Source organism: Microtus ochrogaster, unplaced genomic scaffold (genome assembly GCF_000317375.1).
Source record: "Microtus ochrogaster isolate Prairie Vole_2 unplaced genomic scaffold, MicOch1.0 UNK1, whole genome shotgun sequence".
Classification (NCBI taxonomy): Eukaryota; Metazoa; Chordata; class Mammalia; order Rodentia; family Cricetidae; genus Microtus; species Microtus ochrogaster.
The window spans coordinates 30,396,613-30,412,215 of NW_004949099.1; the positions used below are offsets into that span (position 1 = coordinate 30,396,613).

General features: G+C 42.1%; 1 protein-coding gene across 5 annotated transcripts in view; it reads left to right on the plus strand.

Moving 5' to 3' along the window:
* The window catches only part of March8 (membrane associated ring-CH-type finger 8), an 82,002-nt gene that overhangs the window by 32,420 nt on the left and 33,979 nt on the right, over positions 1–15,603 (plus strand). For 4 of the 5 annotated variants that reach the window (XR_003378480.1, XM_013353044.2, XM_026788150.1 and 1 more), the window contains exon 2: positions 530–706. Coding sequence is in view for 3 of the 5 variants with exons in the window: in XM_013353044.2 (XP_013208498.1) it covers positions 608–706 (99 nt within the window). In the remaining 2 variants the exon portion in view is untranslated. Of the gene's footprint in view, positions 1–529; positions 707–15,603 lie in introns of those variants that run through there. The other variant, XM_026788151.1, reaches the window with a different exon arrangement.

The window sequence follows — 15,603 nt, forward strand, 5'->3', positions numbered from 1 at the left end:
ACCAGGCTGGCCTCGAACTCACAGAGATCCGCCTGCCATTGCCTCCCAAGTGCTGGAATTAAAGGCATGAGCCACCACTGCCAGGCTTATAATGGATCTTACTGTGTTGTTCAAGTTAGTTTCAGACTTGCAGTTCTTCTGCCAAGGGCATTAATTTTAAGGAAAAATCACTTATTATCAGGATGTATTAGACTTAGGTTTGATTCTCAGGGAAACACACATATATATAGGAATACTTGCTCATGAGCAAAAGTTTAACTTTAAAAATAATATAATGAGACGTTGTTTTCAAGTTAAGTAGACAACAGGACTAATCTGTGATTATTCACAGACCTTATTCCCTAGCTTCCCTCAGATACTGTCATTTTATTACAAGAAACAAATGTTATGATTTTCCCCCAGTCATTTTCTATCCCTTTTGAAGAGCAAGTATTTGCCAGCATAACTTACTCAAATTTACAACAGTACTAGTCTTACTGTTGGAAATTAGGTAATCTAGCTCTGTTCTGTTTCTTTTCATTTTTCCCAGCTTGAAGTCAATGGCCCAAAATGACTCTGCTAGTGGAGACTCGCTTCCGTAAGGAGAAAGACCAGGTCAGAGGCTGGGATGAGCATGCCACTGCACCAGATCTCTGCCATCCCTTCTCAGGACGCCGCTTCCGCTAGAGGCTACAGAAGCAAGACCAAAGACAAGGAGCAGGAACAGGTAACGGGAGAACTCCTCAGAGTGCCTTCCTGTGGGGGTTCTTTCCTGCTTCCTGTGGTCAGGTACTGACTGAGCAGCCTCCGAAGGAAGGAAGGATGGAGGGAGAGAGGGAGGGCTGTTCTTCTATCTCTGTTTGAGGGCAGATGTTTGGCAGTGAGGTGGCAGGAGCATGGAGTGGCGGGTCACATTGTGTCGCGTCAGGAAGCAGAGAGAACACTGTACTTGGCTCACTTCCTTCTCTTTATATTATAGTTAGGCTTAGTGTCCCACGTGGGTTAAGTCAGTCGGTAAACACTTCACTGATACAGACTCCTAGATGATTCTAGATCAGTACTAACTTCTGTTACAAATATATTATTTGAATAGTTTTCACTTTAATTTATTATTTCACATGTGTACCAATTTGTATGGTGGTGTGAGCATGTGTGACCCACAAGTGGAGATCAGAGTACAACTGGAGAGTTGGTGATCTTCCTCTGTGGATCCTGGGAAATGATCTCAGGTTGTCAGACGTGGTGACAGTTATCTTTACCCTCCGAGCCATCTCAACAGCCCCAACCATTACAATTATTTTACTAAAATTCCACGAACTGCGATCTAGAGTAATACCTGACTGAGCTCTGAAGGACTGGTTTCTCTGCAGATGAGCACCCCTGGCTGTGTTTTGAGGGGATTGTCTTCTGCTGGTTTCTGGATTCTGAGGGTTTCTTAGTGTAAGTGGCACGCTCATCTCAGTTGGCTAAGTTCCTGACTATGTCTTCTACATTCCTAAGATGAAGTTTTTATATTTAGGTCGTTATAATCAACCTGTCTCTGTTTTCACGCTGCTGGTGATCTGGCTTGACACTTAAACATCAGTTGGATTAGGTCAGTGATGGAGGAACTTCAGGACTAATCTAAGCCCAGAGGGTCAGGAAGAGCTTTCTGCAGAAAACTGGGATTGTGAGGAGAGCTATAGTTAAGGGAAAAGGAGAAGCAGAGCGACTCGGGTTGAGGATATGCGTATGGTCAGCCCCAAATCATTTGATGCAGCTTGTGATCTGCCTGTGCTGAGAAGTGAGAGAAAGAGAAGCCCAGCAGAGGTTCTGGTAGCTACATGGATCAGGTCTTTATCTCAGGTAATACCCAAGGTGACTTCATGCACAGCTCTCTCTATAGCATACACTGCATGGGCCTGTATCTGCTGCTCTGTGAAGGGCTAATGTCATGTACATACTTACACTATCTGTGGATGAAGACTGACGTCACTTTCGGTGGGATGAGGACTGCTGGGAATATTTTGTAATCATAAAGGATTTTTCTTGCTATCACTTACTAGTGGATAATTAATCCTTTAAGAGGATTGCTGCTTTTAGGTTTGTTTTGATTTTTAAGACAGGGTCTCACTGTGTAGTTCTGGCTGTTCTGGACTCATTGTGTAGCTCAAACTGGCCTTGAAGTCACAGAGATTCACCTGCCTCCTGAGTGTTGGGTTAAGGGACATGAGACATCACAGTTCTTTTTATGTTTTTATAGACACTAATCCATTACTTTGCAGTGTTCAGTCTCTTTTTGGAAACCTGAGTTGCTTCATTTCAAAAGAAACTACTTTTTAATCCTCACTGTCTCAGAGAAATTTTTTCATTTTAAAGTTAGTAACATCTTACTTTTAGGCCTATATTAAGCAACCTTGTGTATACTTAAATGTGTGATTATTAATGCATATGTAATTTAATAGCCTAATAGATAATTTTATGATTGGTCTCCAAGTCAGTATTTGAAAATACACGTTATTTGACAGTTGTTTTAAGTTACTTTCCATCTTAGGACAATGTCCATTTCCCTGTCTCAGTGGGTCAGGTATCTAGAGCTCGCTATAAGTAACAGCATCTTTTCCAAACTAAGGAGAAAATCTTAGTCCAGGAAGTTGATGCTCCCTAGATTCCCAGAAGAAGCCAATCCCCAGCACTGTGCGATGATTTCTACCCTGATCAGGAGTGGTCAGGAGGCAGGGGATCATAAAGGTCCAGTTGCTGCTTCTAGTGGTAAACATTGCCACTTTATTACGACTGACAGACAAACAAAACCCGTCTCTACTGTTGTTAGCGTTGCCACTTAAACACTGTAGCTCTGGAAGAAATACCACCCCCTACTGTAGTGAGACAAGTTTTAATATGTGCTCTCTCTGTAGCCCAGGCTAGTCCCAGAGTTTCCTTGACCACCTGAGTGTTAGGATTCTAGGTGTGTGCCACTGCTCCTGGTTTACACTTCACCTCTGTCAAGGTTGGACAAGCCGAGTGGATGTTGCATGTTCTGCCACTCAGTTCCCAGGCTCATGTGTGATCAAAGCTGTATGAATGGATGCACTGCAGTAGAGGACCCAATCACCTGGGACCCAGTTTGTAAGATTATCTAGAAAAGAACTTTCACTTTCGGCCCGAAAGAACTAGTCTATATTATTGTGTTCCTAAAAGTTTCAGAAAGGTAGTCTGTGGTCAGCTTGCATTTAGACAGCTACATGGAAAGCAAAAGATACTTTTCATATTTTTAAAGAATTTTATTTTATTTTGGTTTTTCGAGATAGGGTTTCTCTGTGGCTTTGGAGCTTGTCCTGGAACTAGCTCTGTAGACCAGGCTGGTCTCGAACTCACAGAGATCCGCCTGCCTCTGCCTCCCGAGTGCTGGGATTAAAGGCATGCGCCCAGTCACCATTGATTTCTTCATCTTCCTTTCGAGGTCAACAGAAGGATTTTATCATGAAACATCATAGTGATAGTTATCTAAACAAATTTCATTTTGCTCTGAAAGTATGTAAATGGAGAAAATTTTAATAAAAGGAAGTAGATGCCTTATATATCCTTGTATACATAAATACCTAATACTATATTCACCTGTACCTGGCATCTGGAACAAGAGGCTCACAGTTGAGCAGGTGATAGTAATTCTGATGTATATCCATTGTACTTTCCCTCATAATTATTGTAGTTTAGTGTACGGATAAACCATGAGAACCTAATAGAAGAACTTGTAGAAAATCCGAGCTTTAATATTGCAGACTCTGATTTTCAGTTCAGTGCCTGGACCTGCTTTGTATCTCCAGAACAGCCTGTTTTCATGGCCTTCTCAGGTGTGTACTGGTGCTGGTCCATTTCTGCCTTCCGTTTCCTTCCCCTCCCTCTCACCCTTCTTCCCCTCTTTCCTTTTTCCATTTTTTTCTTCCTTTTGCCCCTTCTGCTTTTGCCCTCTTCCTCACATCCCTCCAATTCCAGTCTCCAGAGTTCAGGATGGCAGACATGCTACCATACCTGGCCAGCCTACCAGTTCCAATCACTTGTGTGTGTGTTAACTATTCAGAATCCAAGGTCTCTCGTCAAAGCAGTCTCTAGCTCTCTCTGGGCCTACTGTTTACTCAAAGGAACTGTAGTTTTATTTTGCAGGATGAAAGTTCCTTCTTCTAATGGTCCACAGAATCAATTAATCAGGGCTCATAGGGGCTCACAGAGACTGAACCTACAATCAACAGCCTGTATGGGTCTGACCTCAGTCCTCTGCATGGATGTTGTGTTTGTGTGGCTTAGTGTTCTTGTGGGACTCCTAGCAGTGGGAGCAGGGGTGTCTCTGGCCTATACGCCCATTTTGGGGACCCTTTCCTCCTGCTGCACTGCCTCTTCCTGCCTTGATGTGAGGGAGATGCCTAGTCTTGTTGTAACTTGTTATGCTGTGTTTGGTGATACTTCTGGGTGGCCTGCTTTTTCCCCTGGGAGGAGGAGTGGATGTGGGGAGAGTGAAGGGGTGTGTGTGGGAGGGGTGAGGAGAGGAGGGAGGGGAAATTGCCGTCGGGATGTCATAGTTGAGAAAATAGTAATGAAGATACATCTCTGAAAAAATCCTCCTACACATTACAACTGTGTGTGTCAGTATTTAGCTCTCTCTCTAGTCTTCCTTCTTTATAGAGGCACAGTTAAATCGTCTTTGAAATACTTGTTACGTCACTATCAGTTAATGTGTCACTACTGCCGGCATCATTTGTGTAGCTCCTTGAGTCAGTGTTTACTTTTCCTAGGATAATCTCAGAACAGTAATGTTTGTTTCAACACAGTTTCTGTTCCTGGAACAGAATGCATGAGGCTGGGTAAGTTATAAAAGAGGCTTTCCGTTCTGGAGGCTGGACAGCTTCTGGTAAGGACTTCTTCATGTCCCATGCATGGCAGAGGGCAGAAGGATGTGAACAAAGAGAGGAGAGTACAGAGGAGGTGGAACTCGGTAGCAGCCACTTCCCATAATAACCAAAACACTTTGGATACCACACTCATAACCACTTACTTCTTAAAGGCCCACCGCTCTCTGGACCATTACACGAGGGACCATACCTTAACACATGGTTTAGTAGATCCAATCATGTTCACACCATAGTAGCATCCTCAAACCTGGAAGTAGGAATATACCTTCTTGTGGTATGTGTGTTGGGGGTGGGCATCTGTGGAAGTTTCTTTCAAATCTGTATCCAAGATTGCTTATCCTGTTTGATAATCCCAACTGTTATAGTGATGCCTTGGGGACCCCTCCTAGGATACTCAAGCATATGCAGGAAATTGTAGCATACTTGCTGTTTGTGAACCAGAGATGATACTAAGCACCATTTTCTGACTCACTGTTCAGAGTGTGGAGACAAGTTCTGATGGTTTCCCTGGAGATTAAGAAAGGGAAGGAAGGTGCTGTTAACCAATCATTGAATTCAGTGTTGCTGAGTTTGAGCTGTTTTGTCTTAAGTACAGCTTGTTTACTTGTTTAGAATATGTAGCTGAACCTGGGCATTGGTCCAGGTAGGAGATGTTGCTGGAGTTCACATTATCTAGATAAAACAGTCAGAATATTTGGTAAGAGAAACATTTGCTGATGGTTTTCCTGGGTTGCTTTCAAGTTGCGTGCATGTGATAGAATACATTGGTTGGATGTCACTGATGAATATGATTTATTGTTGCTACTCTCTTGTAGCTGTTAATGTATTAGGTGTCAGATAACTTTCTAGATGTCGTTTTGGTAACTGTTGAAAATTGAAAACATGCAAATTTAATTTTTTGTTGTGGGAGCTGCGGGCCTCTTCCCACAGCCCGGCTCCTGGCCGCTTGGCTAGCTTATACCCCGAAATAACAACACACAAATTGTATTCTTTTAAACACTGCCTGGCCCATTAGTTTCAGCCTCTTAACCCATTTCTAATAATCTATGTAGCACTACGAGGTGCGTTTACCAGGAAAGATTCAGCATGTCTGACCTGGTGGCTGGCTGCATCGTGTCTGCCCTGGAGAGAGCTGCATAGCATCTGAGCTCACTTCCTCTTCCTCCCAGCATTCTGTTCTGTTTACTCCGCCTATCTAAATTTTAACCGGTCAGGGCCAAGGCAGTTTCTTTATTTAACCAATGACCTTCCTCCATCAATTTTTAGTGCAGATTTCACTAAATAACACTTTAGGATACTATCACAATATTCTAAATGATTATCAATGCCTTTGAATCCCTGACATCAACGAGATGGCTCCTTTATCTCATACAAGAATGAACAGGCCCAAAGAGAATTGTGGTCACCTGAGTTTGAATATTACCATGTTTCTTATAAAATTAATTTCTTGTAGATAAATATTAATAAAATACACATTTTCATTTATATAGCTTTCTACATAGCTATCTATAGCAACAGTGTATTGTGTCTTTGAAAGACCCCTTCCCTCAGAAAACCTGTGACAGTGCAGGGCACATTGCGATAGCTGTCACAAAGTGCATCACAACCCAAGCCATTTATCTGGGATGAGTCTTTCCTGGGTCCAGAGTATTCTCAGCTGCTGTTTCCTAGGCCCTGCTCTAGCAACACCTCTACCCTCAGTGCATTGTGCTCTGACTATCGCCATGGTTTTCTTCTGCCTTCTTATCATTTTATGTCCTTACAATGTATTTTCCTCTTTATTTTTGTGAATATACAGTTACAACCTAATTAGCTCTAGCTTCTTGTTTAACTATTAATTTTTTCCCCTGACCTTTTCCTTGCTTCTGAGAATTGTCTTGCTTGTTTTGAGTTTGGGGGAACGCTGCTGCTAAGGGTTTAAGTTTTTGTGACAGATACTTGCTTCGTACTCACTCTGTATGCCTTGTTCTTGTAAGGCCTTAATACTGGGCCACCTAAACAACATAATGTTCATGTGAGCACTCAGAAGAACAGAATCACATTGTCCTCTTCTTTTTATAGAGGAACCAGGAAAGCAGGCTGCACAGCGTCCTCTGTGGCAGGTGATGTCAGTAGTTACCACCTTTCACTGTGACATGGACCCCTCACACTGATCTTCACAAGCCACACTCTGCTGGCTACTTAGGCCAGCCTCTATTCGTCTATGAGGACCTTGCCCTCCTCCACACTCTCTGGTTTTGTGTATCTTTAAGTCCTCATTAATTTATTAATTCTTGAGCCGGGCATTGGTGGCACATGCCTTTAATCCCAGCATTTAGGAGGCAGAGGCAGGTGGATCTCTGAGTTCGAGGCCAGCCTGGTCTACAAGAGCTAGTTCTAGGACAGGCTCCAAAGCTACAGAGAAACCCTGTCTCGAAAACAAAAAAAAAAAAAAGAAAGAAAGAAAGAAAATTATTAATCCTTTGTACAGATAATCACTGAACACCTATTACATAGTAGGTGCTGAGTCAGACATCAGGTGAATACATGGATGATAAAGAGATACTCTCTGCGTTGTCCAAATGAACAGACCTAAAGAGAATTGTGGTCACCTGATTGTGACTGTGGTCTCTTTCCCCAGTTTCCGTGTTCTGTCAGTCCCCATGCTCAGCACAGACCCTCTCTGCCTGTACCCAAGCTTTCCATTTAGTTGCCTTGCCTGAGCCCCTCTCCTCCTGCCCTGTTTTGTAGCTGGAAGCAAAAGCAGACAAACAGTCCAATGTGTTAAGTAAGAGCCTCTGTCCCAAAGAGATTTTCTGCAATAAGGTACACCAAAGTTGAGCTTTTTTAGAGTTCTGTGAATTGGGCTGGGGGGATAACATGCTCAGTTGGCTAAAGGGCTTGCCTATCATTTCCAAAGCTTCGGTTTGATCCCCAGCACTGCAAAACCTAGTCATGGTGGTTTCATCCCAGCACTCAGGAGAGAGGTGGCAGTAAGAGGATCTGAAGTTTGAAGCCATCCTTGGCAACAAAGTGAGTTCCAGGCAAGTGTGGGCTACATGAGACTTTGCTTTACAAGAAAAGACGTAATAGTTAAGTGATGATGGGGGAAAATGTCAGAAAAAAATAGTGCATTGCAGAAACCCCAAGGGAAGAGGGAAAAGCATGGTATGTATCTATGTATCACCACAAGACTGGCCTACCGGTAGGGTTCTGGCTGATGAATTGTGTCTTTTTCCTTCTGCAACTACATGGTGTTTCTTCGACTTGGCCTACTCTGTCTTCCTGTCTGCTTGGAATTCCTGCCTTGCCTTATTCTGCGCTGCAATAGGCCCAAAACAGCTTCTTTATTAACCAGTGGTATTCACAGTGTACAGAGGAGAATCCCATATCACCATATGAAGTTGATTATTCTTTTTTCAAGGACTGTAAAAAATTGTGTTGGCATTTTGATGGGGATTGCATTGAATCTATAGATTGCTTTTGGTAAGATTGCTGTTTTTAATATGTTGATCCTACCTATTCAAGAGCATGGGAGATCTTTTCAATTTCTGATATTTTTTCAATTTCTTTCTTCAAAGACTTAATGTTCTTGTCAAATAGGTCTTTCACTTCTTTGGTTCATGTTACCCCAAGATGTTTTATTTTATTTGTGGCTGTTGTGAAGCGTAATGTTTGTCTGATTTCTTTCTTAGCTTTTTTATAATTTGTGTATAGGAGGACTACTGATTTTGTTTTGAGTTGTTCTTGTATCCTGCCACATCACTGAAGGTATTTATCAGCTGTAGGAGTTCCCTGGTAGGGTTTTTGGGGTCACTTATGTAGACTATCATATCATCTGAAAAATCGCAAAAATTTGACTTCTTCCTTTCCAATTTCAATCCCCTTGAGCTCCATTTGTTGTCTTATTCCTCTAGCCAGAACTTCAAGAACTATGTTTAATAAAAATGAAGAGAAAGGACAGCCTTGTCTTGTTCCTGATTTTAGTGGAATCACTTTGAGTTTCTCTCCACTTTGATGTTGGCTGTCAGCTTGCTGTTTATTGCTTTTATTATGTTTAGATATGTTCCTTGTATCACTGATCTCTCCAAGACCTTTATCATGAAAGGGTATTGGATTTTGTTGAAGGCTTTTTTCTGCATCTAATGAGATGATCATATGTTTTTTTTTCTTTGAGTTTATTTATATGGTGGATTACATTGACAGATTTTTGTATGTTGAACCATCCCTGCATCTCTGGGATGAAGCCAACTTGATCATGGTGGATGATTTTTTCATATGTTCTTGGATTCAGTTTTCCAGTGTATTATTGAATATTTTTGCATCTATGTTCATGAGTGAGATTGGTCTGTAATTCTTTTTCTTGTTTGAGTCTTTGTGTAGTTTGAGTATCAGGGTAATTGTAGCCTCGTAAAAAGAGTTTGGCAATGTTTCTTCTGTTTCTTTTATGTGGAACAGTTTAAGGAGTATAGGTATTAGCTCTTCTTTGAAGTTCTGGTAGAATTCTGCACTGAAACCATCTGGTCCTGGACTTTTTTTTGGTTGGGAGGCTTTTGATGACTACTTCTATTTCCTTGCAGGTTATAGGTCTATTTAAATTGTTCACCTGGTCTTGATTTAATATTGGTATGTGGTATCTCTCCTGAAAACTGTCCATTTTTTTTCACATTTTCCAGTTTTGTGGAATACAGGTTTTTTGTTGTATGACCTAATGATTCTATCGGATTTTCTTAGTGTCTGTTGTTATGTCCCACTTTTCATTTCTGATTTTATTAATTTGAATGTTCTCTCTCTGCTTTTTGATTAGTTTAGATAAGGGTTTGTCTATCTTGTTGATTTTTCTCAAAGAACCAGCTCTTTGTATTCATTGATTCTTTGTAGTGTTTTCTTTGTTTCTATTTTATCGATTTCAGCCCTCAGTTTGATTATTTCCTGTCATCTACTCCTCTTGAGTGAGTCTGCTTCTTTTTGTCTTAGAACTTTCAGATGTGTTGTTAAGTCAGTAGTGTGAGCTTTCTCCACTTTCTTTATGTGGGCACTTAGTGCTATGAACTTTCCTCTTAGCACTGCTTTCATAATGTCCCATAGATTTGGGTACATTGTGCCTTCATTTTTGTTGAATTCTAGGAAGTCTTTAATTTCTTTCTTTATTTCTTCCTTGACTCAGAGGTGGTTCAGTTGAACATTGTTCAATTTCCATGTGTTTGTAGGCTTTCTGCAATTAGTGTTGCTGCTGAATTCTAATTTTAAATCACAGAGATCCAATAAAATACAGGGGGTTATTTCTATTTTTTGTATTTGCTTTGTTACTGAGCATGTGTCAGTTTTAGAGGAGGTTCCGTGAGGTGCTGAAAAGAAGATATATTATTTTGTGTTTGGGTGGAATGTTCTGTAGATGTCTGTTAAGTCCACTTGAATCATGACATATGTTAGTTCTCTTATTTCTCTGTTAAGTTTCTGTCTGGTTGACCTGTCCATTGTGGAGAGTGGGGAGTTGAAATCTACTATTAGTGTGTGGGGTTTGATGTGCAAAGCTTATAAGCTTTAGTAATGTTTCTTTTACGTATGTGATTGCTCTTGTATTTGGGGCATAGATATTCAGGATGGAGACTTCATCTTGATGGATTGTTCCTATTATGAATATAAAGTGTCCTTCTCCATCTCTTCTGATTAATTTTAATTTGAAGTCTATTTTGTTAGATATTAGGATACCTACATCCACTTGTTTCTTAGGTCCATTTGATTGGAAAATTTTTTCCCAACCCTTTACTCTGAGGTAATGTTTGTCTTTGGGGTTGAGGTGTGTTTTTTGTATACAGCAGAAGGCTGGATCCTGCTTTCATATCCATTCTCTTAGCCTGTGCCGTTTTATAGGTGAATTGGGTTCATTGACTTTAAGATATATTAATGACCAGTGATTGTTAATTTCTCTCATTTTTTTTAGTGGTAGTGTTTGTGTGTTTCCCTTCTTTGGGGTTTGCTGGTGAGAGGTTATCTGTTGTCTGTGTTTTTGTGGGTACAGTTAGCTTCCTTGGGTTGGAATTTTCCTTCTGATACTTTCTGTAGGGCTAGATTTGTGAATAGGTATTGTTTAAATCTGGGTTGTCATGGAATATCTTGTTTTCTCCATCAATGATGATTGAAAGCTTTTCTGGGTATCATTGTCTGGGCTTGCATCCATGATCTCTTAATGCCTGCAGCACATCTGTCCAGGACCTTCTGGCTTTCGTGGTTTCCATTGAGAAGTCAGGTGTAATTATATAGCTCTACCTTTTTCCTTTGCAGCTCTTAATTTTCTTTCTTTATTCTTATATGTTTTACGTTTTGATTATTATATGATGAGGGAAGGTTTTTTTTGGGAGGGGGGGTTGGTCCAGTTTATTTGGTGTTCTGTAAGTTTCTTATACCTTCATAGGGATATCCTTCTTTAGGTTGGATAAGTTTTCTTCTAATATTTTGTTGAATATATTTTTTTTGTGCCTTTGAGCTAGAGTTCTTTTCTTTCTTCTATCCCTGTTATTCTAAGGTTTAGTTTTTTCGTGGTGTCCCAGATTTCCTGGATGTTTTGTGTTAAGAATTTGTTGGATTAAATGTTTTCTTTGATCAACGAATCTGTTTCTTCTATAGTATCTTCAACACCTGAGATTTTCTCTTCCATTTCTTGTATTCTGTTGGTTATGCTTGCCTCTGTAGTTCCCATTCATTTACCCAGATTTTTCATATCCAGAATTCCCTCAGTCTGTGTTTTCTTTATTGCTTCTATTTCAGTCTTTAAGTCTTAAACTGTTTGAACTGTTTGCTTCATGTGTTTGATTGGTTTTTTTCTTGGTTTTCTTAGGTATCTTTGAGAGATTTATTGATTACTTCCAATTTTTTTGTTTATCTTTTCCTCCATTTCTTTAAGGGAATTTTCTTTAAAGGTCTCCATCATTCTCATAAAGTTACATTTAAAATTGTTTGCTTCTGCTTTTTCTGGGTTAGGATGATTAAGTCTTCCTGTTGTATGACCATTGGGTTCTGGTGTTACCATGTTGTTTTTTAGGTTGTTGAATGAATTCTTACATTGGCGCCTACCCATATCTTACTCCAGTTGGTGCTGGCAGTGTGTTTGCCTCTTGATCCAATCCTTGCAGTGGCTGTCTGTGTATTTGGGAACTGTTCTTGGTCTGCTCTGTACTGTCAATGTCTGTGTCTCAGGGAACCACTGAGGTCTCTCTTGTTTCCGCTCTCTTGGCCCACTCTGTGCAGTTACAGCCTGTGCTTCAGGGTTCTTCTCTTGGACCTCTCTCTCGGTTCTCTTTGTGAATTTGCACCCTGTGTCCAGTCAGAGCTACCCTGAGGTTGTGGGGGGATAGGCAGGTTTGGGGCCAAGTGGGACTTGTAGCTTACTGGGTCCTATCGATAGGATGGGGGTGTTGGAGCAGCCAACCTCGCCAAAATGTTTTCATCTGTTAGTTTATGAGGTCTAGTTTTATCTGTTAGTCACAGGATATTCGGCCCAACACAGAGTGAAGAGCAAAGAATGGCTATTGAGTGGACTAAAGACAACCCAAGGCAACTTGGAATTAGGCTCTTGGCCTGCAAAATTGAAACTCTCCACATCACTGAAATTCTAATCAACCAGTCAGCCTTTTCAGACAGCTTCTTTCCACAAGTTTAGTCTACAGGCTCAGTGATGATAGAGAGTTGTTCAGAATTGGATTTAGACAAAAAGCTTCATAAGCTGAAGTCGGGAAGTTCAGCCAGGCTGGTCTGTTGGGGTTTTTTGTGTAACAGGCCTTTCCCAGAGTGTGCGACAGGACTATTCGGGAGCTGCTGTGTTCTGATTTTACTGTTGCTCCAATAGACACTGTGATCAAAAGCATCTCAGTGGATGGAAAGGTTTGTCTCAGCCTACAGGTCCCGCTCCATCTTTGAGGGAAGTCCAGGCAGAGGCTCAGGCAGGAGCTGAAGCAGAAACCATGGAGGAATGAATGGTGCTTCCTGGCTTGCTCATGCTGGTGCCCAGCCAGCTTTCTTACCCAGGACCTCTTGCCCTGTCAGTGGTGCTGATGCCACCATGGTCATCTAGGGTTGCAGGAAAGGATTCTTTTCCTCTGATGATTTAAAGAATAAATGGCAGGAAAAGTAAAGTCTCAGCACTCAACCAGATTTTATTGAAAGTGGCATCACACACAGGAAAATACACAGAGACAGACTTCCCAGAGGTGATGGGCCTGGGACCCAGGTTTGTGTGGCAGAGATAAAAACTTTTGTGTGTTTAGGTATAGAGTGGCTTCCTTCTCAGAACTAGGTGGTTTGTGCTACTGTATGGCAGTGAATAATCCAGACAAAGGAAGGAAGCTGATCTACTGCCACAGCTGGAGATTCTCATTGGGGTTCATAAGTCCACCCAGTCTTTCTCTTAGAGAGGGAGAGAAACATTTTAAATGTTTAAGTGAGAAGCTCATTCATCCACCTAGAGCCTCTTTGTTCTTTCTGCCTGCCTGCTGAGGATCTGACTCCTTGTCCCTCAGTGCCATCTGTATCAGTTAACAATCAAGGCAGTTCCGCATAGGCATGCCCACTGGCCAGTCTGTTGAGATTCCCCTCTTAGATGTCTAGGCCGTGTCAAGTTGACAGTCAAAGATAGCTCAGGCATGTCACATGAAAATTAAAAGAAAGACAAGCGGGTTTAAGTAATATTTCTGGGGGTTTATGTCTTGGTGTGAGAAAATGAGGTTCAAGTGTCTGTGGCTAGTCTTGGGGAAAAGAGAATTTTAGTTTCTGTGGCTTACCTTGGGGAATAAAGGAAGTGGGAGAAAGAAGAAGATAGAGACGTTTCTAAGGCCTTGGTTCTGTTGCCCTTTGTTTTTTTTTTTTTAATTTATTTATTAATTAAGGATTTCTGCCTCCTCTCCGCCACCGCCTCCCATTTCCCTCCCCCTCCCCCGATCAAATCCCCCTCCCTCATCAGCTTGAAGAGCAATCAGGGTTCCCTGACCTGTGGGAAGTCCAAGGACCGCCCACCTCCATCCAGGTCTAGTAAGGTGAGCATCCAAACTGCCTAGGCTCCCCCAAAGCCAGTACGTGCAGTAGGATCAAAATCCCCAGTGCCATTGTTCTTGAGTTCTCAGTAGTCCTCATTGTCCGCTATGTTCAGCAAGTCCGGTTTTATCCCATGCTTTTTCAGACCCAGGCCAGCTGGCCTTGGTGAGTTCCCGATAGAACATCCCCATTGTCTCAGTGTGTGGGTGTACCCCTCGCGGTCCTGAGTTCCTTGCTCGTGTTCCCTCTCCTTCTGCTCCTGATTTGGACCTTGAGATTTCTGTCCGGTGTTCCAATGTGGGTCTCTGTCTCTGTCTCCTTTCATCGCCTGATGAAGGTTAATATTCAGGAGGATGCCTATATGTTTGTCTTTGGATTCACCTTCTTATTTAGCTTCTCTAGGATCACGAATTATAAGCTCAATGTCCTTTATTTATGGCTAGAAACCAAATATGAGTGAGTACATCCCATGTTCCTCTTTGTGGGTCTGGCTTACCTCACTCAGGATAGTGTTTTCTATTTCCATCCATTTGTATGCAAAATTCAAGAAGTCCTTGTTTTTTACTGCTAAGTAATACTCTGATATGTATATATTCCATACTTTGTTCATCCATTCTTCCATTGAAGGGCATCTAGGTTGTTTCCAGGTTCTGGCTATTACAAACAATGCTGCTATGCCCTTTGGATTAAAGAACTAGACATCTCAAGGCTTCATGCTTCGGGTTGTTGTTTTCTCATTTCCAAAACAGCAAAAGCTCCCTGTGGCACTTCCCCCAGCTGGTGTCCTCCCTCCCTTTACCACTCTCGGAGCCCCTCCCCTTCCCTACCATACAATGCACCATGCTGCAGTTGCCTTGCTCTTGTATGGCTGAGGAGCATAGGTTCCCCTAGACCACACAGCAACACAAAGGCCACTGTGGAGCTTGTGCTGTTGGGGAGACATGGTGAAATCTCTGAGAAAGGCAGAGGCACATTTTGTTCTAGAAGAAACTACTTCTCTTAAATAAAACAAGAGAGCTGGGACGCAACTCAGTTGGTAGAGTGTTGTCCTTTCGAGCACAAAGTCCTGGGTTTTATTTCTCTTCCCCAGCATATAAACCAGGTATGGAACATGTCTGTAATCCCAGCATACAGGAGGTAGAAGCAGACATCAGAAATTCAGGTCCTCTGCTAATGGTCTCGGAGGCCAGCCTGAGATACATGAGACCCTACTGCCAGAGCAAAAATGATCAGTCAAAGAAAATAGGAAAAGAATTCTTGAGTACTGTAGGACAGATCAATAAGAACTTGAATTTGGAAGCTGGAGTGGTGGCTCAGTGGTTAAGAGCACTGGCTGCTCTTCCAGAGGACCCAGGTTCAGTTCCCAGCACCACATCTGACTGCTCACACTGTTCTTCTTAAAAAATAATAAAAGGGGGCAGGGGGTGTTCTTCTTGAACACGGGGCTCAGGACAGACACGCATGGCGGAACAAACACAGACACGACACAGCGGCTCCCACGTGGGTCCACTTTAATGGGGGAGGGAAACACAAAAGGACGAAGGATGTGGGACACACGAGGAAAAGGCAGGACGAGAAGAAGGGGCCTCGTGTTGCCCTGCCTTTTAACGGGGGGCACAAGGCAATCTGGGAAGAATATCCCATACCTGCGCGCAGGTGCGCGCACAGGCAACCATAGTCCAGGGGGAGTCTGGGAGTTGTAGTTTTTCAAAAGAACAACATACCACCCTTT